Source organism: Cyprinus carpio, chromosome B5, assembly GCF_018340385.1.
Source record: "Cyprinus carpio isolate SPL01 chromosome B5, ASM1834038v1, whole genome shotgun sequence".
In the NCBI taxonomy this organism is placed as follows: Eukaryota; Metazoa; Chordata; class Actinopteri; order Cypriniformes; family Cyprinidae; genus Cyprinus; species Cyprinus carpio.
In genome coordinates, this window is record NC_056601.1 from 22,587,425 (window position 1) to 22,611,976 (window position 24,552).

General features: G+C 36.7%; 1 protein-coding gene across 5 annotated transcripts in view; it reads left to right on the forward strand.

Annotated features, from left to right (window-relative positions):
- Positions 1 to 24,552, forward strand: part of LOC109107386 (rho guanine nucleotide exchange factor 12-like) — a 76,518-nt gene that overhangs the window by 45,399 nt on the left and 6,567 nt on the right. For 4 of the 5 annotated variants that reach the window (XM_042724935.1, XM_042724938.1, XM_042724940.1 and 1 more), the window contains 24 exons: positions 2,236 to 2,334; positions 2,665 to 2,714; positions 3,967 to 4,024; positions 4,116 to 4,309; positions 5,885 to 6,004; positions 8,807 to 8,935; positions 9,048 to 9,173; positions 9,251 to 9,343; positions 10,622 to 10,732; positions 10,894 to 10,986; positions 11,093 to 11,135; positions 11,378 to 11,510; positions 11,645 to 11,782; positions 12,777 to 12,809; positions 13,638 to 13,752; positions 13,845 to 13,950; positions 15,207 to 15,413; positions 17,331 to 17,475; positions 19,000 to 19,035; positions 19,994 to 20,148; positions 23,438 to 23,584; positions 23,679 to 23,764; positions 23,979 to 24,104; positions 24,291 to 24,405. In XM_042724935.1, the coding sequence (XP_042580869.1) occupies positions 2,236 to 2,334; positions 2,665 to 2,714; positions 3,967 to 4,024; positions 4,116 to 4,309; positions 5,885 to 6,004; positions 8,807 to 8,935; positions 9,048 to 9,173; positions 9,251 to 9,343; positions 10,622 to 10,732; positions 10,894 to 10,986; positions 11,093 to 11,135; positions 11,378 to 11,510; positions 11,645 to 11,782; positions 12,777 to 12,809; positions 13,638 to 13,752; positions 13,845 to 13,950; positions 15,207 to 15,413; positions 17,331 to 17,475; positions 19,000 to 19,035; positions 19,994 to 20,148; positions 23,438 to 23,584; positions 23,679 to 23,764; positions 23,979 to 24,104; positions 24,291 to 24,405 (2,658 nt within the window). The remainder of the gene's footprint in view (positions 1 to 2,235; positions 2,335 to 2,664; positions 2,715 to 3,966; positions 4,025 to 4,115; positions 4,310 to 5,884; positions 6,005 to 8,806; positions 8,936 to 9,047; positions 9,174 to 9,250; positions 9,344 to 10,621; positions 10,733 to 10,893; positions 10,987 to 11,092; positions 11,136 to 11,377; positions 11,511 to 11,644; positions 11,783 to 12,776; positions 12,810 to 13,637; positions 13,753 to 13,844; positions 13,951 to 15,206; positions 15,414 to 17,330; positions 17,476 to 18,999; positions 19,036 to 19,993; positions 20,149 to 23,437; positions 23,585 to 23,678; positions 23,765 to 23,978; positions 24,105 to 24,290; positions 24,406 to 24,552) is intronic. The other variant, XM_042724936.1, reaches the window with a different exon arrangement.

Sequence of the window (24,552 nt, forward strand, 5' to 3'; positions counted from 1 at the left end):
AATGTTACGTTGTCTTATCTGAGCAATCCAGTATGCGAATATTTTCATAACAATATGAGCCATTTAAAAGAAAGTTATCAGCATAACTGATGTTCATAAGGGTAAGCAAGCACCACTTTATTTACGTTTTGTATATATCCCTGTTTCGTTTTCTTTTGAATGACAAACAGGCTATAGTTTTGCTGATATAGCCAGTTAATTCCTTCCACGCAGGAGGAGAACGCATGTGATAGTGCCAGACACAAGTCAGCTTGGTGTGTCGCGGCTTTATTAGATTTAGAAAAATGTCTGATTCCAGAAGTAAAATTAGTTGAAAACACCATTTCATGCTTTGATATATACTAAATTCTTTCTAGGATTCTAAGCATATTTATATTGTGAAATGAGTCAAAAGTCTGTGGTCAGTATTAGGGCTGCACGTTAATGGTTAAACTCATTATCATGATTATTTTAATTAAAATTATAATCACGATTCTTAATAACGATTGTTCTATCCTACTGAGAAAAAAACTGCTAAAACCAGCCTAAACTTAGCTGGTTTAAGCTGGTCTCCCAGCTTGGTCAAGGTGGTTTTAGCTGGTTGTTCTAGCTGGTCTCCCAGCCTGACCAGCTAAGGAAGTGGTCAAAACCCCTCTAAAACCAGCCTTCTGACCAGCTTTGACCAGCAAAGTCTGGGCTGGATGACAAACTAAAATCAGTCATCCAGCCTAGGCTGGTTTTAAGGTGTTTTTTTTTTTTATTCAGCAGGGAAATGCAATAACATTTCATGTGTCCTTTAACCAACCTTCACTGACTATACACTGACTTCATTTAACCAACTATGATAATACAAAACTCATGGTTTTGGTAAGTGTTTTGTCATCTGTATACACATCACATTTTATAAGTGACAATTTGTTCGCAAATGAGAAAAAAGCCACTCAGATCGCACAGTAAATTTGCTCAAAGATTGTTAATACACACTGAAAACTAACATTGCCATGCCAACTCGAAAACTGGTAAAAACTTTAGAAACTCTTAATATAAATTCCAACAATTCCAATTTATGTACATTTTTCCCCATTGTAATGTCACAGGTAGCTTGTGAAAAAACACAAATTGTCTATATGACACTTTCATGTAAGCAGAATATTGCTGTGAAGAGATCGTTTTCATATCATCATCATCAGCGCTTGTTCTGCCATCAGTGAGCGCGCACAGGGTTGCCAGATTGCACAAATTAAAACACCGGGCAGAACGTGTATCCTTAAAGGAGAAAAGTTCTGTTTTGGGGCTTAAAGCTCTTCACATCTGGCAACCACAAGCATGAACGCTAGTGAAGGCTTGTTAGCAATGCAATATAACGCAAATGCCAAACTAAAAACACGTTTCAGGATAAATAACAAGCCGGCCAATATCATGACGATTATTTTTGATGAATCGAGAAAGGGTGATATCGTTATCGAGATTACAATATGATTAATCGTGCAGCCCTAGTCGGTATGAGTTTTTTAAAAAGAAGTCACCAAGGATATGTTTATTTATTTATTCATTTATTTTTTTAAATACAGTAAAATAGTAAAATTGTTGATATTAGTACAATTTAAAGTAACTCTCTTAATATATTTTAAAATGTTATTTATTCCTGTTATGGCAAATCCGTCTTCCGTGTCAAATTATCCTTTAAAAATAATTAATATGTTGAAATGGTGCTCAAAAAACATCTCTTATTATTAATATACAATTTATTTGATTTCTTTGGAAAAAAAAAAAAGTAAAAAAAAAAAATATATATATATATATATATATGTGTGTGTGTGTGTGTGTGTGTGTGTGTGTGTGTGTGTGTGTGTGTGTGTGTGTGTGTGTATCTTAGTGCCCCCAAGCTTTTGAACGGTAGTGCAGGTTTGAGTAGCTTTCTTACATTTTCTCACATGGACTTCCTGCAAAGTCACAAGCATGCTAGAAAAGAAACCGGTTTTTGTTGTTTATGTCGTTTCCTAAGCTCTTTCATGACTGAGTGCATCTCCAGGCCTTTTAAGAAATCATTTTTGCCGTGTTTATCCACTGTCTCTCAGCCGTTTGATCTGGTTTTACATACACGCAACCACTATACTGTATGTGACCAGGAATAACACACTCTTCTTTATCCAGCTCCTTGAGTGCTACTTAGCAAGTCCTCATCCTCTCTCATGCACTCTCCACATCTTTCCATTGCTTTATCCCCCTCTCTCTCTCCCTCTTTCTGTCTTGCAGGGCTTGTGCAGCGTTGTGTTATCATCCAGAAAGATGAGAATGGCTTTGGGCTGACAGTGAGTGGCGATAACCCTGTGTTTGTACAGCTTGTAAAAGAGGGTAAGAAAGACACAATCCCTGTTGTTCATTGTCCTTGTTTTACCCTCCATAACATGCACATGTAGAAGAGTTTCACAAGTGACTAAAACACACACTTGTCTCCTTTAACTATCAAGGCATGGATAATTATCTGGTTGTGTAGCACCACAGCACAGTATAATTACGACACTAACAGTGCTAAATACATAGTTGCTTTTCACGTCGCTACAGTGAGACAGTGAAAATGTGTATTCAAGCTACATCCTTACTCTGCACTGATGATGTCAGATGGTACCGTAGTATATTTTTCAGCCGAATGCATGATTTCTCTTTTTCTTATTTTGCATGTAGATGGAGCTGCCATGCGAGCTGGTGTTCAGACAGGTGACCGGATCATAAAGGTGATGATCATCAGGGGCTCCACCGTGATGAAGATCAGAATTAATAATCAGAGAAGTAGATTTTAATGTAGATTGTCGAGATTTAGTTCAAAATGAGCACAGCTTGTGTCTTTAAGCCCTGAGGCTACCATACACACATCCTCTCCAGACAGCTCACCTGATGTCGGCAGGATGTCTCTGGTCTCTATATCTCTGGCCCTACTTATTAGTTCAGAAATCATAATTATGATGTGACTTACACTACCATTCAAAGGTGTATTATCTTATGCTAGCCAAGGCTGCATATATTTGCTCAGAAATACAGTGAAAATGGTAATATTGTGAAATAGTTTTAAAATAGGTTTTCTACACACACAAACATACATATAGTGTGTGTGTGTGTAGAAAATGGTTAATGGAAAAGTTATTTTAAAATTATTTCACAATATTACCATGCCAATTGTATTTTTTGTTATTTTTGACCAGTTTCATATTTCCTTGCTCGATAAAAATATCAATAATAAATATTCAAAAAAGTAAATAAAAAACCCTGAATGGTTTTGAATGGTAATGTATTCTCATATCATATTCGTCAGAATATTCTGGCCATTTTGACCAGTTTTTTTCTCAGCCCAGCAATTACAGGAAGCTTTTTGGAGCACTGCAGTAGAATGATGGGAAATGTAGTTTGATCATGCAAGCCTGTCAACTCATAGATGTTTTTTTTTCCTGCAAGGTACCAAAGCAATTTTTATTTAAATTTTCATTTTTTTAAATTGCACTTAAGTAACTGAAAATAAAAATGAATAAAAACTGTATAGACTTAATACAGTTAAGTCTATATTATACAAAATACAAAATATAATACAAAATATAAAAAAAAAATACTCAAAATTATTGTCAACTAAAAGTAAAATGCAATTTAAAAACACAAAAATAAAAACTTATTCAAAATATTAATAAAAAACATATAGTATACAAGTATATATAATAACACTGAAAACAGTATAATTATTTTTTAGCACATTGCTGGTACAGAAATAGACAGTAACTGGCAATATTGTTCTTAATGTTATGAAGCAACTTTTAAATATTGTTCTTAATGTTAAGAAGCAACTTTCTAATAAGTTTATGTAAAAAAAAAAAAAGGTTTATTAAGTAAATACAGCACAAACTAAAGAATAATGCATCAATCTGCTTTAAGTAGCATCTATGAATTTTATTTAATCAATGTGTTTTATTAATTTTTTTTTCTTTCTTTTTTTTCATGCAGGTCAATGGGACATTAGTTACACATTCAAATCATGTAGAAGTTGTAAAGCTAATAAAATGTAAGTAGCTTGTGTCTTTTTACTGAGTTTATTAGGTTATTCACATTTAAAATGAACAATACTGTACAGTTGTTGGTGTGTTTGTGTACAGCGGGCTCCTATGTGGCCCTGACAGTTCTGGGGAGACCGCCGGGCCTGCCTCAGATCCCCCTCTCAGACGGCGAGGGGGAGGAGGGGCCTCTCTTCTCACCCACCTCCCCTCATTCCCCGGGGCCCATCGGTCCAGACCGCTTGTCTTCCTCCCCCAGCCCCTCGGAGCGCAAACCGACCCCTCTGTCTGTATGGGTAAGAGCTGATAAACAGCCTTGATCTCCATCAGCACCATATCATCTGCCTTCAGTCTTTCATAGCACTGTATGCCTTTTACTACTGCTTGTATTTGAAGTGTCACAGCAGCAAACCAGCGACAGCAGTCACATGCTTTCATACAGACAGTGTCTTGAACACGTAAGAGAGCTGTGGCTCTATACGAAAGTGATTTCTGGGTTACTCTCTGTACTTTCTTTCATAATGGTTTAAATTGTAGTTTTTTTATTATTATAATTTTTTTATTCAGCACAGATGCTTTAAATTGAACAAAATTAACAGAAAATACACATATAATTAATTTTGCAAAATATTTGTGTTTCAAATAATTTATTAATTTGAGTTTCCTTAGAACTTTCATTAGAGCTGCACAAATCAGGATAAATTGAACCCCCCCCCCCCTTTTTTGTAAAAAGAGATTGTGATTTTTCTACTATTCTGAAGAAAATCATTAGACATTAAATTTACTAGAGGTTCTGACAAAATGTTCTTTGCTTCAGTCTATGAAAATATATTCATTTGAATTAAATAATTAAAAAAAAAAAATTGAATGAAGTAGCCAGTGTCTCATTTATGAAGTCTTTAGTTATTGGTTGAATCAGTGTTTCTAAATGAATCTCTTGAATAAATGAGTCAATGACAAATACTTTTTTTTTGCCACCTACTGGCATAACGAGATGATCAATACAATACAATACAATTATTGTCATTGGGAATAAGATTGTGTGTGTTTGAATCGAGATGCTCAAGAATGCAGCTCAAGAATCCTGAAATTGTTTAATCAAGAATCCTGAAAAAAAAAATGTATAACGGTTTCCACAATAATATTAAGCAGCACAACTATTTTCAACACTGATAATAGTAAGAATTGTTTCTTGAGCAGCAAATCAGCATATTAGAATGATTTCTGAAGGTTCATTTAAGCCTGAAGACTGGAGAATGACTGCTGGAAATTCAGCTTTGCCATCACAGGAGTAAATTATACTTTAAAATATATTAAAATAGAACACAGTTATGTTAAATTGTGATATTTCACACAGTATTTTTGATCAAATAAATTCAGCCTTGGTGTAGTTAAACCTACAAATCAAGACTGACATTTGTGGATTTTTTTTAAATATAATCCATTACTTTTTTCTTAAAGAAATTTATTGTAGTAGATGACTATGGTGCTGATTAAGTTGCTGTGCATCTTTAGCATATTTTCTATCAAGTTTTGAGAACTGAAACCCTACTTGAAATGTTGCTGCCTTGCAGAGTTGCTTATAAATATAGCATGAATACTGTGATCTATTAGTATGTGTAAATGTGTGCGGTATGTTAGCACGCATTCAGTTTAGAACCGTTGGAAAGTATTGGCGTAATTTGCTGAACTGAAGCTATTGTTATAGACTGACTTACGTGATTTTGACCATCATTGCGCTCATGCATATAAGTGTACTTGTATCAACCACGTGATGTTGTGACAGCACTCTCTGAGTTTTCAATCTCACATCCTCTATGACAAGAGACGTGGGAATGATCAGAGCCAATGTGATGTTTGATAAATTACAGGCCATGATGGAGGAGCACAGCAGGAACCCTACACCTAAACTACTGAAGGAAATCCAGGACGCCAAGAAGCACATTCCACAGCACCAGGAGCAGCTCAGCAAGCCCTCTGGGACTGGACAGGTACACACACACACACACACACACACACACACACACACACACACACACACACAAAACAACAACCACCAAGCTGTGATTCAGAGGAATTCTCAGTTCTAAAATGTCAAAAAAAAAAAAAATATACTCTATTAATAGATGTTAATGTAATGTTTAATATAATATTTATTTGTTATTTTTTGATTTGGTCTAAATACACATTTCACACATTTGAACTTGATATAATTTCAAGTTCACTAAAATTCGAATTGATGGAAAAGTTTGTTCATGTAAATCATTAATTTTTTGCTAGTGACACTATATGTAACACAACGTGTGGAGGCAACTGAGAAAATTAACCATGTTTACACCATTCATTTGCTTTTTAACAACTAATATTAGTAGTGCTCATAACATGAAATTTAATTTGTCAGTAAAACACATGGAGCATATAACATCTTACAGTGTATTTCAAACAGGAAGCCCTGTTTCAGCTTCCATTGTACATTTAGATAGTCTAGTCTAGGGATAACTAAAGCTAAAACCATACAAACATTTTCACTTACTGAAATCAAAAGAACCGAAACACACTTAATTTTGGCTTGTTGCCAAGGCAACATTTCTTTTTTTTTTTTTAATTTAGTTTGTTGAAGCACTAAAATAACTAAAATTTAATCAATTGAATTCAAGTTTTTGTATAGCGCTTTTTACGATACAAATCATTGCAGAGCAATTTTACAGAAAATTAAGTTTCTACAATATTTAGTAGTAGCTTATCAGTGGTGACTGTCAGTTTATGTGCATACGGCAGAAATGTTCAGAAAAATCAATAAAAGACGTAAACAAACAGATGATTAACACTGTTAACAGCAATTATGCAATCGAACTTGTGGTAAAAAATGTGGTAGTTCTGTATGTTGTCTCTTGGTTAGCATCATCTGAGGTCCTCTAAGGGGTTGGCATCATCTCTTCTCAGGTGTTCTAGATCCAGACTGGAGCTTGCAAAACAGAGAAACAAATAGAGACATAATTAGCGTAGTTGCTGTTCCAGCCAAATAAAATTAATTAGTTTAACCCAAGCTAAAGAATAATAATGCGCATTTGATCAGATACTGCAGAACTGCAGTCCAAAATTATGAGATGCATTATTTGAATGCTTGGCCAAAGAGGTGTGTTTTTAATCTAGATTTAAACAGAGGAAGTGTGTCTGAACCCCGAACATTATCAGGAAGGCTATTCCAGAGTTTGGGAGCCAAATGCCCTCCTTTAGTGGACTTTGCTATCCTAGGTACTATCAAAAGTCCAGCGTTTTGTGACCTTAGGGAGTGTGATGGATTGCAGCATTGTAGAAGACTAGTTAGGTATGCAGGAGCTAAACCATTAAGGGCCTTATAAGTAAGTAATAATTTTTTTTCTAACTGATACGGAACTTAATAGGTAGCCAGTGCAGAGACTGTAAAATTGGGGTAATATGATCATATTTTCTTGACCTGGTAAGGACTCTAGCCGCTGCATTTTGGACTACCTGTAGCTTGTTTATTGAAGATGCAGGACAACCACCTAACAGTGCATTACAATAGTCCTGTCTAGAGGTCATGAATGCATGAACTAGCTTTTCTGCATCAGAAACAGGTAACATGTTTCGTAGCTTGGCAATGTTTCTAAGATGAAAGAATGCTTTTTTTGTAACATGGGAAATATGATTTTCAAAAGACACGTTACTGTCTAATATAACACCCAGATTTTTGACAGAAGAGGAAGTAACAGTACCAGTCTAATTGCAAATTGTAATCTACGATATTCTGTGTAATGTTTTTTGGTCCAATAAGTAATATCTTTGTCTTACCTGAATTTAATAGGAGAAAATTATTGGTCATCCAATCTTTTACATTTTTAACACACTCTGTTAGCTTAGATAATTTAGAAATTTCATCTGGTCTCATTGAGATATATAGTTGAGTATCATCAGCATAACAGTGGAAACTAATCCCGTATTTTCTAATGATATTACCAAGGGGCAACATGTATATTGAAAATAGCAGAGGACCTAGGACAGATCCTTGTGGCACTTCATATTTTACTGGTGATAAATGAGATGACTCCCCATTTAAATAAACAAAGTGGTAGCGATCAGACAGGTAGGATCTAAACCATCTTAAAGCCTGCCCTCAAATACCTGTATAGTTTTGTAATCTATCTATGAGTATGTCGTGGTCTATGGTGTCGAACGCATAGATCAAAAGCTGTAATATGTATAATCAAAGCTATATAAAAACACAACAAAACTACCAAAACTTGAACTAAATTTAAAATGACCTGACATGCATGATGCAACAATAAGATTCAAAAGACGAGCATTTTGTTCACACTAGATGCAAAGTATCTACAAAATCTATTACAAATCAAAGCCAGACAGAAAAGCGTGTGGGCAGTCTCTCTCTCTCTGCAAGCACACGGCTGTCTCGCAATAAGATGAATGAATACATAATCAAATTACAAAAAAGAAACCATTTTAATATTATACAAAGAACAATTAGTTACTGATCTGTACCAAATAAAAACGTTTCAAATGGAATTCCCTGTCACTCATTGCATTGTTGCCGTGGCAAAAAACTAGTTAACAAGGATAAGATGCCTTTTTTTTTTTTTTTTTTGCATGTTGTTGTTACATCATCAACAAAACTATGCAGAAAAATAATAATTCCTGACCTCTGTGGTCTTCATTAACAGTCCTTATTTTAACTAGTGGTGCGGAAACTACACTTCACATTCTGGAAATGTCATGATTTTGCAGTTCTAATAAATGTTTTTTTGTGTTTGTTGTAGGATGGCTCCTTATCTCCAAGGCCAGGAGAAGGAGAGCAAGAGGATGGAGGGGGAGATTTGAATCAGCCCCCTTCATGGCAGGGCGATGCTGGAATGGAGCCACCGTTGTCCAACAATACCACAACCCCTGTCAGTACAGCAGACCTGCTTCCCGTCAGACTCACCTTCCTCATTTCACATTTGCTTGGATGCTGATTTATGGTTCCTTTGTGTAAAATTTGCTGTCAATTGATCTGTGCAGGTCACTCCCAGTCCTGTCCCAGAGAGTCCATGCCAAAGAGAGACCCCCTGCCACAGCCCAAAGACCACACCCCGAGACAGCCTCAACTCCTGTCCTTCACCGGACGCCGAAGATACACCTGACCTTGTGAGGGACCTCTTTGACCTCATGTCTTCATTTGTAGTTTCTCAGTGCTGTGCATAATTTGAATGCTTCTCATTTAGGATTCTCAGTCGAGTGTGGGGAGCCCCTCCTCTCGTCCGGTAGCACCCATCATTGGTGCTGAGGACGAAGACTTTGACACAGAGCAGGAACAGGTAGGGCTGACCGTGGCTTGGATATAGTCTGTACATTACTGCCTTTTGATTCTTGTACTCACAGGCTCTGCTTCAAACACTAGTGAGCTGCCTAGATATAACTCATGACAAAGTTCTTTTTTGTTCTTAGCTTAGAGGTAAAACAAAGTTTGAAATACCTGAGCAGCGATATAATGCTAGCAAACATCCCAGCACCGCCTGTGCTGAGAGTGGTGTTTAGATGATTATGTAATATGTACTTCAGGCTTTCCTCTTAATAACAAATAAACACAACAAAATGACGGTGGTGAGAAAACAGCAGTTAAGAAAGCATTTGTTCATAGTGATCTGGATATGCTCTGCAATTTGGCACTCCACTTAACTAAAGTTGCATCACGTTTATTTATATAGTACTTTATAAAATAGATAGCTTTAAAGCAGGGGTGTCCAAATTCGGTCCTGGAGGGCCGGTGTCCTGCAGAGTTTAGCCCCAACCCTAACCAGCTAATCAAGCTTTTACTAGAAACTTCCAGGCAGGTGTGTTGAGGCAAGTTGGAGCTAAACTCTGCAGGACACCGGCCCTCCAGGACTGAGTTTGGACACCCCTGCAACAGTAGAAACCATCACAGAATTCTTATGGTTTCCATTAAAACAATTACATAATTCCTTTTTGTAGTGTGTTTTGGCCATTATTCCAATAGGAATTACTATTATTCTTTTGTTTCCCATCTGCCAGATTACATCCCACCAATAGAATCCATCAAATACCAGTAGACACCATTATAGTTTACATTAAAGCCAATATAATTCCCAGTATATATAAATCCATTACAGGAGACATATCACACAATCTTCATCTCCTACTGGATTGATGCATCAAATAATTTCTCATACAGTATGCGTAAAGTCACTAACTTTTCTTAATGATGTTGTGTTGCTGGAGATGACTACATTGCGTTTTTAGGGTCTTTCTCATTTGAAATAGTGATCCCTCTGCAGGGACCCTAATCCACAGTCCAGTTTGGCTCTACGTAAGTAATGCCTAGGAGTTCCACTTTCCCCTCTTTTCTGAGACCCTGCTTATAATGTCATCTTAGAAGGTAGCTGCCTAGGTAGACAGTTGATAAGAAGGAAGCCTACTAGCATTTTAAACAGAGCCCAGTGGTTATTCATGGAAAATAGCAAAATAAAATACACATTTACATTCACAAGCCCACATTTAAGTTATGCATTAAATCATAAAGTTGAATAATATATTAATGTGTACTAGTAATGTAAGTTAACTCTCTCTGTCTCTAGATGAATGGCCAGTGTAGCTGTTTTCAGAGCGTAGACCTCCTGAAATCTCGGCCTGCTCACCTGGCAGCTTTCATCCATCATGTGGTCTCTCAGTTTGACCCTGCACCGCTGGTGAGATCGATCACCGCTCTTACCCACAAACCTGGAATTTCCAGGAATCTAACAAAATGTTTATAAATTACTTTCCATGTTCCGTGAATCTCTCTTGCATGCTTACGGCTTCGTCTCAGACCAGATGAGTCACATCACTTGTTTCTCTTCTCGCTCCTCAGCTGTGCTACCTCTATGCTGAAATTTACAAACAGACCAGCTCCAAAGAGACACGACGAATCCTCATGGATACCTTCTTCATAGATAAAACAGCTGTGAGGAACTTTAAAGCAGTCTCAGCTTGTTTAGGTTGTGATAGATGATGTGGTTTCTGATTAAGAGTTAAATATTTTTTTTGTTTTGTTTTGTTTTTTTTAACAGAGCTTGAAAGTAACAGTGCCAGAATCCATCATCGCTGACCTGGGTAAGTTCAAAACTCTAAATACTAGGGGGCTGTTTTTAAAAAATAAAAGAACAAAATATATTGGCTGAATAAAACAACAATTTAACTGTCTGATATTTAGTTTATTATTTTTAAATTAATCTGTATTTGCTGATTTATTGTTAAATAAGATAATTCTGATTATCGATAATGGTGCCAATATACTGTGCACCTCATTTTAGTGTAACTTTGCATGACTTTTATACCTGTTTGTGTTTGCATAGAACGGACTGCACACTCAAATAATGCAGAACGGAAGAGGCCGGAACCCATCTCAGAGGACGTCCACCGTCAATATGTGCAGCAGCTGCAGGACACACTACTACCTGACATCCAGAAGAACCTAGAAGACTTCAGGTGAGATGCACTCATCTAATACAGATCAGATAAAGACCCCAACACGCACTCTTCATCTCCAGTTTACCAGCACAAGTGTCAGTCAAAACCATCTCTTCCACTAAATTCACTTGTGTATTATCTGTATGTTACAGGCACAAGCGCAGTATGGGTCTGACCCTGGCTGAAGCAGAGCTAGCCCGTCTGGATACAGAGAGAATGAGAGATCGCGTGGCTCTGGAAAAAGAGCGATCCTGTGCAGAGCACATTATCTCTAAGATTGAGGATGTACTGTAAGTGCACTTGTTCATGCTAACATGTATGTGAATATACTTTTAGATGATGCCATTTGTTCTCTTGAAAGGTTTCTTGTCCTTCTCTTCTTTGTTGTCTCTCTGTGTATGGTAGTTATTGCTTACACACTACAGATCACTACCATTTAAATACCCATTTTATCATGTTTGCAAAGCTCTTATAGAATTTTTAAGATGTTCAGAATTGTATTTAAAAAATGCCAATATATCATTTAGCTTCATGGGCTTTCATGGTTGTAATCATAGCTCACTGATAGACAACACTTGATTGCTGTCCATGAATTTAAGTCTTGCACTACTCCCCTAACTCAGGGTGTCCCACAGGGCTCTGTTCTCAGTCCTCTTCTTTTATGTAAATATACATGATTAAGGAGTATGTACATTTTGTAAAAGGTAAATACTATATTTTTGCAAGGGACCAGTATGTTAACTGAGGTGTATATGCCTTCAAAAAGATAACAGGTGATTTATAAATGTTTGCAAGGGGCTTTTTAGAAATAGAAATGAATGCTAATATAATGCTGGGGTAAGTACTATACACACTTTTTAATAAATAAATTGTTCCCAACGGACAAATTTAACAAAACTGAAAAATAAAGTGGGGAAAAAAGAGGTAGGATTTACTTTTCTTAGCTGTGTCCACTTCCTTAAAGGATAATGATGTCATTTTGACCAAATTTGTTGATTTATAGAATATTAACATTATTTTAAAAGGGGTTATTGGTCATATTGGCATCAGCCGACAGCCATTCATTGTTATTCATTATTTAACAAGTTCCCATTTTACCCAAAGATTGACTAAGATTAAACCTAGACTAATGTGATTGTATTGAAATTAAACTAATTATGATAACATCTTTAGGTTAAATCCAAAATGGGTAAATATTACATGTTACACTATTCAAACGAGAAGGAAAACACACTGGAAGTTGTGTGTGTCTCTCACACTTCAGCAACTTATGTTTTGTTTCAGATTGACGTCACAGGCCACAGAGGAAGATAAGTGGTAAGGGGAATTCTCATGTCCTCTCCCTCCATAAATGACATATTACATCACCCCATATTAACCCCTGAAACACTGTCCTGCCTTACAGATTGAAACTAAATCCAAGGTCACACAGAAACTGAGTATTTAGTAAAATGGTACAGTTTTACATTACTTTATAAAGTAGTAAAACAAAACCTTAAAGTGAAAAGGTACATTTTAAAGGCAAAAACCTGCTTCAAGTCACACTAGCCCTGCAGTTTCCCTCCCAGATTTTGTTGCAGTCTTGTGAGTGGTGTGTAGTTGCAGCATATGATCGGTCAGGAGCCCATATGGGCGGCAGCAGAAGGGACTGAGGCGTTGTGTGTCCGCCCAGATGGCATACAAGAGAGTGGAGCCTCATGAAGCCTCTGACAGGAGCTTGTGAGGGCTATTTCTGCTCTGGCACTGACTGTGGTTACACATTGTACAAGTCATCTGTTTGGCTTGTAAGTGTTTGTGAGAACAGCTTTGTGAGTTCTTCAGCTGGGGTCCTAGCTGTCAGAATAATTTTCTGCACGCTGTAAAGTATTTCAGCATGGACTGAACTAAGCTCTTGCTCCCCCTGCTGGAAATGACAGATAATGATTTCTCAGAATAGTCCATTTTAAACTACCACAGTGAGTGAAACTAAGTTTAAGTCTAAGGCTGGATTAGAAAAACATCAGCTAGACTCTAGTTTTGGCCGAATCATCAACACCTTGGTATATATACTGATGTAATAATGCCATTTTTAATACTACTGTTCAAACTTAGGGATGTGAACAATTTCCAAGTATTTTTTTCTCATACTGTCATTCTCTTTCACAGTAGCACCATGCAGTTTGTGATACTGTCATATATGAAGCAGCTCGGCGTAAAAGTGAAGGAGTCTCGAGGGCTGGAGCACAAGCCCAAGCTAATGAATCTTTTCCCTAAGATCAAGGTACAAACTCTCAGCAAACTTCCTGACTCTGTCTCCAAATGACTCTGTGAAACCAAAGAAACCTAACTATTGTCTCTGTGCTCCCTAAACAGAAAAGTATAAAGCCTGAGAAAGATGGAAGTGAGGAGAAATCAAAGAAAACACGATTTCCTAGTGTCTTTCCTCAGAGACGACCGAGCAGGATTGACACTTCAGCAAGTAAGCTGATTCATTTCATTAACAGTTAAACCAGTGGCTCTCAACCTTTTTGATTCAAAGACCCCTATAGGCCTACAAAATGTTTTAAAGGCCCTGCCCATATTGGCTAATATAATTTGTCCTATATTTCTGCTGTAATAATGATAATGCTGCTTGTTTTCAGACTCTTTTGTTAACAGAAACTGGGAGTGTTGATATAATAAAGTAACCAAAAGTGTGTGTGTGTGTGTTTAATATTTTATTTTTTATTTATTTTTTATTTAGTTTTTTGTTTTTTTTATTGATATGCTTTTTTAATCTGGCCTTGAGAACCACTGGATTACAACACAGGTTTAGTTTTGTAGTTATGCAGACAGTAGCAGAAATGTCAGCTATTCATAAACGAGGTCGTGTACATATAGCCTTAAAGGTACAGTAGCAAAAAAGAGAGGCCTGTTTAATTCTATGATTTAGAGATGGTGAAATGGGATTTGAAATGAATTAAATAATATTTCTCAAACCTAGAGGAATACTATAAGTGAACTTAAAGGGATAAAATTGATGAGGGGTAAAACTGGTTCATTTCGTAGAAAAAATGAATTTTGTGTCAGTTTCTGTTAGGGTGAAATCTCTGTGTGGCATAATTTTGTTACTTGTGAAGCTCCTTGTGGGTTTATTTTACTTCCCTGTTTGTAACCATTTTATACAGACAACCACACACTTGTAATCTCCTTTATTTTGAAGAGACAAATACCATTCAGTACTCAATGCTATTTTTTTTTTCTAATGGCCCTGCCACAAAATAAATAAATAAAAAGCATAAATTGCATGTTTAGTTTTTTTTTTTTTTTTTTGTAAATAATGTTGTCACAACACCAACCTTTTAGATACCAGTGAAATTTCACAATTCCCTTTTCCAGTTTCGATATCACAGCAAAAATTACTATCTTAACTATTATAAAGGTTAAACATTAGTGAAGACAAGTAAACAGTCAGTAATAAAATAAGAAGAACAATAGAGCAAATAAAATGAGTTTGAGTTTTTCAGGTAGGTCTAACACTAGTATGCAGAGGAAAGAAATATTAAAAAAAATTAAATAAGGTAATCAGTGTAAAATAATCACTGCTCTGTCCTCTCTGAATTAAATGTTTTCTCCCAATTTTATATGTGTTTATATATAACAATAATTCCATCAACTGTCCTGACAGCAAACAGGCATTCCTTACTGGTGAGCCCTGACACTGATGTTGTTCTCTCTCTTTCTCTTGCCCTGTAGTCAGCAGGGCTCTGGAGCCGAAGCAGCATCCGAGAAAGCCTCAGCTGCCGTTGGGCGCTGGAGATCAGGCAGACGGGTCGTCACCTCCCGTACGGAGCAGTCAGTCGTGTGAAGGCTCAGATGGCACCACTGCCCTGGTCACGTCACCCCCTTACAGTGCTCCAGCAACACAGGGCACAGACGGCATCAGCCGAGAGTCTGAGGCTGGTGAGAGACGCTTCACAGATCATTGTTGTCATGTGTCTGTGCTTTTAAAAGTTTTCCTTCTCCAAAACTTTATTGATATTTTTGGGACTATCAGTTGATTACCAATTTAGATCAAATTAATTACCTTATATGCTAATTAATAATCTAACTGATCATTTAAATTTGAATTTTGGCTGAGAAAAGCCCCATAAAGATGATCAGCCATGATTATTTTCTTGCCAACACTTTACAATAAAGTTCCATTAGTTAAAGGGATACTCCACCCCAAAATGAAAATTTTGTCATTAATCACTTACCCCCATGTCGTTCCAAGCCCGTAAAAGCTTCGTTCGTCTTCTGAACACAATTTAAGATATTTTGGATGGAAACCTGGAGGCTTGTTACTGTCCCATAGACTGCAAAATAATTAACAGTGTCAAGGTCCATAAAAGGTACGAAAGTCATCGTCAGAATACTACATCTGCCATCAGACGTGCAATCTGGGTCTCTCCATATCACCGTATGCTGCGTATGCTCTTCTGTATCATCCGCACCACAAGGATGCGTTGTTTCTACGTGTATTTAGCCTTGATTTGAAAGAAAACAGCGCAGCCTTGTGGCGCAGATAACACACAAGAGCATACGCAGCATACAGTGATATGGAGAGACACAGAGGAGGCCGTTGAAAAAGGAATTATTGAATAAAGTTGTTACTTTTGTTTTCTTCGCTTACAAAAAGTGTTCCCGTCACTTCATATAACCCAGATTGCACGTCTGGTGGCAGATGAAGTATTCTGACGATGACTTTCATACCTTTTATGGACCTTGACACTGTTATTTACTTGGCAGTCTATGGGACAGTCTCAAGCCTCCCGGTTTTCATCCAAAATATCTTAAATTGTGTTTCGAAGACAAACGGAGCTTTTACGGGTTTGGAAAGACATGGGGGTAAGTGATTAATGACAAAATATTCATTTTGGGGTGGAGTATCCCTTTAAGTAGGTTAATGAACGTGAACCAACAATAAAAAGGTTTTAATTTTTTCCACAAAGAATTTATTAATTGTAATGTTAATTTTTAACATTTGCTAATACATTATTCAAATCAGAAGTTGGACCTTTAATATTATTAAGTAAACAACGAACAGTGAGTTGTATGTTTATTAACGTTACCAAAGATGAATAAATACTATATTTAAATAAAAACAAATACTGCATTAACTAATGTTAACTAATGGGAACTTATTGTAAACGGTTACCTCATTCTTTTATGTCTTTAATCTTTCTCTCTTTTTTTCCCCTTCCAATGTCCCCTCTCATAGTTATCCACCCTTAATGATTACTCGTTCTGTCCTCTCCCTTGCATAATATTTCTACTTATTTTCCAGCAGCTGTATTACATATACTTAGAATCTTATTTCTTGACTCAAGATTTGAAGAATATCTAGCTCTAAGTGAAATTACTAAATAGGATAGGATTCTAATTTGAGAGTAGAGTTTATGAAATAAAACCCCAGATTTTTTTTTAGTTTTATATGTTTGCTTTGTCTGAGCTCTCTCAGTGTTCTCCTGGTTATTGGGGTCCAAGCTTAAATCTGCTGACTACATTTTTTCAGAAAATACCTGGCCTGTTTTAATTTATTTATTTATTTATTTATTTATTTTTTTGCATTTTAATTGGAGATGGTCAGATTGTGCCCACATTTAGAGAGAGAGAGAGAGAGAGATTTCTTACATGCTTCAATGGGAGAGTTCATTCATTGTGTGCATAATTGTATGGGTTTTTGTGTTTGTTTTTTTGGTTCAACTTTAAACTTTCAAAGCCCAGCAAATGCCAGTTTCAAGTTGCCTTTCCTTATGAAGCTTCTTCTATTCAGCAGTGATTTCAAAAGCTTTTCATTTTCTGACACACTGTCTCTCTCACTGGCTGTGGACTTAGGTGGAGTTCCCTCTTCTGCACTACCTAGACTGGGAGACGGTGTCGTCCCGGGAGATCTGCAGGACTCGTCCTCTTCAAACACTCACTTCGACTTCAGCCCCTGTACACTGGAGCATCTACAGGAGGAGGAAGCTGAGACAGACAAGTGAGTCAAGTGATCACCATCCAGGCTTATATTAATAAAATCACTTTTTCACACTGCACACAATCCAGATTTATTAAATCACATCTCAGTTATTATCTGGTATGTCCTCAGCAGATAGTAAAACAATATAATTAGCATCCTGAATGAGGCATTTTATACTGACAGGATTTCTAAATATCACATATAAACCTTTAAACCACATTTAGATATTGTTTTATGAGATTTTGTGCACATTTTTGCTGTTTAGACTGCAATAGTATATTAGTATAATAAAATCACCAAAATAAGTCTTCGTGTTAAGAAAGAATAGTACACAAACATTTCCAAAACTGTACAAGGTTATTTAAAAATAAAGCATTCATGAATTATTTTATGACAAACAATTTTACTGTCTTCAGTGCACTCATTTATTTAGCCTATAAATTTAAATAATAATAATAAAAATAACTTATTTTTATCATTAGGCCTATTATATATTATTATACAGGTTATGCATAAGAAACTTTTATCCAAAACGACCTACAAAAGAGGAACAAATTACTCTAGAGTCAGTCACAATGCCAGGTTTATTTTACAATAATAATCAAGTTCTGAGACTATCACAAATTAAACAAGATTTTGATGCACATCTTTCTTATTAAATCGTTGTATTGCACCTCGTACTACACTTGATAGAGAATCACTTAAGACCCTTTGCTGTAGGCCTATTCCACATAATAATATTCAATAAAACTATCAAACTATTAACACGTAGGCTACCTAGGAGCTTGCTGCATTAATCCGTGAGTACAGTTTACAAATCCGAGGAACGGATTGCGAAAGCGTGCGTACGGATTATGAAATTGTGGGTACGGATTCAAAAACCGAAGGTACGGTTTACAAAATCTGAGTGCACAGATTGGAAATTCGTGGGTACGGTTTATTAATCCGTGGGCACGATTTGTTAAACTGAGGTAACAGTTTAAGAATTCGTGAGCATTCATAAACTGAGGGGATGGATTGCAAAACCGTCGCCACGGATTGATTTTTTTTCTCCTACAGGTGACGTGCCGGGCACCGTAGCTTTGCCATATATAGAATGTATTAAAACAGCAATTTTTTAAATCGTAATAGTATTTTACAATCTTCCTGTTTTACTGAATTTTTAAATAAATGGTGCTGTAAATAAGCCTAAAAATTGTCACTCCTTTTACATTGGATTTAAGACGAGCAGTCGCTGTCTCATAATCAGGCTGTTTTGAGTAAGAGCGGTCTCATCTGTCTCAGCAGCCACGATACAGGCCTCACAGCTATTTTTGTTCTTTAAGTCTCTGTAGTGACGATGCACATACAACATTTGAAACAAAGCTTTACTCTGTGATGCTCTGCTCTGTAAATGATCTTACTGGGACAGACAGAGAAGGAAGATTGTGCCTCATGACTTGGGGCTCTTGGGAAGAGAAAGAGAGTGCTGACACCATGCAGCGTTTGGGATGTTGGGATTCTTACTGCTGTTGGGTAATTAGAATGTGATTTATTTTTCAGGACACAGGACACCGGCACCCCCAGGCCTGACAGGAGGTGAGTGCTCTCTTTTTGGTTGGTTGACCTTTGTGTTTTTTTCAGTGGTCGATGCTGATATCACTTCTTGGCCATTTCAGATCAAAATAAAAGCATTAATGTAACAAAACAAACATGTAATACAACAGAAGAATTTTCAGTAGTGTTCTCAGTCTTTTGAATCCCATTGTATAACAATGCAAAATATAAGGTTGTGTTCAATACACATAAAATACACATAAACATTTAAGACTTACATAATGACCCCAGTAATGTTATACAGTATATACATATAATCTTTAAATGACAATGTAATATGATAACATACAATAAAATGTATGTAATACATTTAAATATAACATTCCAAGTGATATTTTTATGAAGGTGGGAACCATGGTACAGCTCTGATAGAATTTAGTTTGTCTGACCTACTGTAAAGGGCATTTAGTATGTGTTCCTTGCTAGGCTTCTATGATTTCTCTATATATAATATATATATATTTTTTTTTAACTCTATAACCATATAAGGACACTGTAGGCACACTCTACATAAACTTTGTCTCCAGAGCTGCTCTAAGAGTTAATTTCTTGAGCATTTCACCATATAATTTCTTAATAATTAAAAAAAAAAAAACCTTGATGTAATTATGACAAATATATTACTATTTGTATTGTAAAATCTACTTCTCAACATAATAATAATAACATTCATTATAACATGTTTTTATGGAATATTTTAATTAATAATATATTTAAATGTTAAAAAATGCTACTAGTTGATTGCATTTTAAGATTGATTAAACTGTTAAAGTTACTATAAATGAGCATTAAATTATAAAACAGTAAAAATTACAGATATTGTAGGGCTCTATTATTTTTTCAAAATGTAATAAATTAATCATTTTTTAACGTTTTATGAATTTAAATTATTAGACATACATTTTGATGTGTTCTCATTGCGTTTGCCGTGTTTATGCAGGAGGATGGAGCCGCTGGGCTCTGGAGAGGTGCAGAGTGAAGATGATCAGTGTGCTGAGGTAGAGCTGGAACCTCTGAACTGGCAGACGCTGGTGAGCAGGGACGTCCTGTCCACACTTACCCCTCAGGAAATCAAGAGACAGGAAGTCATCAACGGTAAGTGACAAGTGTGAAGAAGTAGTTTTATTTATATAGTGCCTTTCCATAGTTCAAGGTCACTTTAACATAATGCTATACGAGACATTTACACACCCACATACACAGTACAGGCACATAAGGCCACATACAGTGGGTGCGGAAAGTATTCAGACCCCCTTAAATTTTTCACTCTTTGTTATATTGCAGCCATTTGCTAAAATCATTTAAGTTCTTTTTTTTTTCCTCATTAATGTACACACAGCACCCCATATTGACAGAAAAACACAGAATTGTTGACATTTTTGCAGATTTATTAAAAAAGAAAAACTGAAATATCACATGGTCCTAAGTATTCAGACCCTTTGCTGTGACACTCATATATTTAACACACACCTTTCCAAATAACACAGAACATCACAATGATATTTCTACACCTTCATTTGAGTCCAGCTGTGTTTGATTATACTGATTGGACTTGATTAGGAAAGCCACACACCTGTCTATATAAGACCTTACAGCTCACAGTGCATGTCAGAGCAAATGAGAATCATGAGGTCAACTGCCTGAAGAGCTCAGAGACAGAATTGTGGCAAGGCACAGATCTGGCCAAGGTTACAAAAAAGATTCTCTGGTCTGATGAGACAAAGATAGAACTTTTTGGCCTTAATTCTAAGCAGTATGTGTGGAGAAAACCAGGCACTGCTCACTCACCTGTCCAATACAGTCCCAACAGTGAAGCATGGTGGTGGCAGCATCATGCTGTGGGGGTGTTTTTTTAGCTGCAGGGACAGGACGACTGGTTGCAATCCAGGGAAAGATGAATGCAGCCAAGTACAGGGATATCCTGAACGAAAACCATCTTCAGAGTGCTCAGGACCTCAGACTGGGCCGAAGGTTCACCTTCCAACAAGACAATGACCCTAAGCACACAGCTAAAATAATGAAGGAGTGGCTTCACAACAACTCCGTGACTGTTCTTGAATGGCCCAGCCAGAGCCCTGACTTAAACCCAATTGAACATCTCTGGAGAGACCTGAAAATGGCTGTCCACCAACGTTTACCATCCAACCTGACAGAACTGGAGAGGATCTGCAAGGAGGAATGGCAGAGGATCCCCAAATACAAGTGTGAAAAACTTTGTTGCATCTTTCCCAAAAAGACTCATGGCTGTATTAGATCAAAAGTGTGCTTCTACTAAATACTGAGCAAAGGGTCTGAATACTTAGGACCATGTGATATTTAAAAATTTTCTTTTTTAATAAATGTGCAAAAAGTCAACAATTCTGTGTTTTTCTGTCAATATGGGGTGCTGTGTGTACATTAATGAGGAAAAAGTATGAACTTAAATGATTTTAGCAAATGGCTGCAATGTAACAGAGTGATATATTTAAGGGGGTCTGAATACTTTTCGTACCCACTGTATATCCATATAATCCAAAATACATATTAAAAAGATAAGTTTTTACCTGAGTCTTGAAGGTTGACAAAGAAGATATATTATGAAGTGTAAGGGGTAGCAAATTCCATAGTTTAGGAGCATTAACACTAAATGACAGATGAAGAAGGCTTAACATGAACCCCATCAATTTCACAGGGCAGGTCCATCCTTCTGACTGATGTAACAGAGCCAATTATTAGAATTTCCATTTTATTATTATTTAGTTTTAGGAAATTCAAAGACATCCATTGCTTAATATCCCTGATGCATGCAGTGAGTGAGTCAGGCAATGATGGTCTATCAGAGCTGGTGTTTAGGTAAATGTGAATGTCATCAGCATAGCAATGAAACTGAAGTCCATGCATGGGTATGATGTCACCAAGTGGATATATATAAATGATAAACAGAAGTGGGCCAAGAACTGAACCTTGAGGAACACCCTATAAGACTGGAGCAGTGACAGATTTATACCCTTGTATGGTGATATAATATTTCCTATCACTGATGTAGGAAATGAGCCAGGAAGTGTGGTTTACCGTATGAGCGGTGGTTTGGGAATAGGGCTGTGCGATATGGACAAAAAAAACCTATCACGATTTTTTGATCAATTTTGCGATTTCGATTTTAATCACGATTTTGACACACACAGACATGCTTTACAGTATTAAATGCATTCAGTATGAATTTGAAACATATTTCCAAAAGAAAACCAATGAGAGCTTTATCAAAAAGTTGTAACATGCCTCTAGAACAGACATAAGTCAAAATAATCACAAAGTAAAGATGTCAAACAAAATGTCTAGACATATGGCAAAAAAAATAAATAAAATAAAATAAAACCCGTGTCCAGGGCTTGTTTTTTTTATTTTTTTTGGCCATGCATTGGTCATAGTTGCGGTGCCTCAGGTGCTGAAATATATTTATTGCCGTTCACACGTAGCGTACTCCGTCTGCAGTGCGTATACAGTATATGTATATGTGCAGAAGCAGCAGCGAGAGCGCATTATTGTAACGCGAAGGCACATTAAAAGAATGCGCATGTGCGAATTTCTCCGCTCGCTCGCATATTTCCTTTGCTTTGTCACAAAACCAGACACGCATGCTCAGATACACGCTGCTCTCGTCCAGAGAGTGCGCGCAATTTAAACATGTCTCCTCTCACTCACAACTCTCTCTATGCTCATGCGCTAGATATTTATTCTTTTCGCACCTTTCGATTTCTAACCTTTTCTGTTCACATCTTTTACCGCGTGCAGTGTGAACCTTCTGATCCATTAACATGGGCTCGAAAAAAAATACGCATCACAGACAGAGTGTGTGAACCTGGAGTTAGGCATATGCCCAGTCTTTTCTGTTCTCCCACTTAGGTGCGCTGCATTCTGATTGGATCGGATAGCATACTGCGGGAGGTCGGAACCACGGAAAATCGTGCTATAAAGCGATTTAGAAATCGCGCACGCTTTTCGTGATTTTATTACGATAAATCGTAATAAAATCGTGATTTTATTACGATTTCGATTAATCGCACAGCCCTATTTGGGAAGTGTCTCCCTAAAATAATTTCTTTTCTAATTTTAATTTCTCATAAACTTAAATCAAGTTGCATGATATGGATGAACAATGAACACCAAATTTTATTTTTTTCTTTATTAAATATCAGATGCACAATTCCAGACTTATGGATCTCTTAGGCTACATGGATCTCTCGCAATTAGTTTTTTATGCTAGTAGTACAATTTATTTTTGATTTTGATTTAAACAATGTTCTGATTAGATTAGATTAAAATATTCTGATTAGTCCCAGCACAAACTTGAGGAGCAAACCATCCTGTGTAACCACCACTCTCCTTCCTGTCATTGCTTTCACAGAGTTGTTCTACACAGAGAGAGCACACGTTCGAATGATGAAGGTTCTGGAGAATTTGTTTTACCAGCCGCTGATCCGAGAGGCCATCCTCCCTCCTGCAGACATCAAAAACATATTCAGCAACCTCGAGGAGATCGTTCAGCTGCACTGTAAGTCTCGCAACTTCAAAAAACCCCAAATTCTGGAACACATCTAAAGTAAAGATTCCTTCTAAATACTCTCTTCCTTCTCGTTTCACATCAGTGTCTTTAACAGAACAAATGACTGCGGTTCGGAAGAAAAATGAGACGGCACTCATTGACTCGATAGGAGATGATTTGCTTTCCTGGGTAAGAAACTGCAAATATGCATTAAAGAAAATTTCCTGCTTGATAATCCAGGTTGTACTAGTCTAAGGTAGACCAGCTCACGAGCATGGTAGCTGGTTTGTTGCTGTATCAAATTGATATGATCTTCCAACTAAACCAGCTTGAATCTAAATTCAGTTATTATTAGATTTTCTAGCAGGGATGTTTTACACCTAAATTGTGTCTTTACCCACAGTTCAGTGGAGAAGAAGAAGCGAAGATCAAGAGAGCTGCTGGCATGTACTGCAGTAATCAGCCTTTCGCCCTGGAACTCATCAAGAGCAAACAGAAGAAAGACCAGCGCTTCACCTCCTTCATACAGGTCAGTGGCCTAATAGAGCAGTGGCTGCTTTCATAATTATAAGTAACTCTACTTGCTTTTAGTCGTGTGTGTGTGTTTTATCTGGCCATTCCAGATGGAAAATATAGTAAATGTAATTACAATTATAAATTTAATACACTATAAATGTAAGTAACTGTAATTAATATGGAAGTGTTTGTATTGCAGGAGGCAGAGAGTAACCGACATTGTCGCAGGCTACAGTTAAAGGACATTATTCCTGTGGAGACACAAAGACTCACAAAGTATCCCCTCCTGCTGGAGAACATCGCCAAATACACAGGTACAGCAATTTCTTCTTTTTCTTAACACCCAAATTACACTTGTCACAATTGATTGCAAAAAATAATATTAGGCTTGTTGTTCAGTGTTACATTAATACAGGGGTGGGGGGGGTCGAATCTCAGACGTGATTCAGAATCAGAAATTT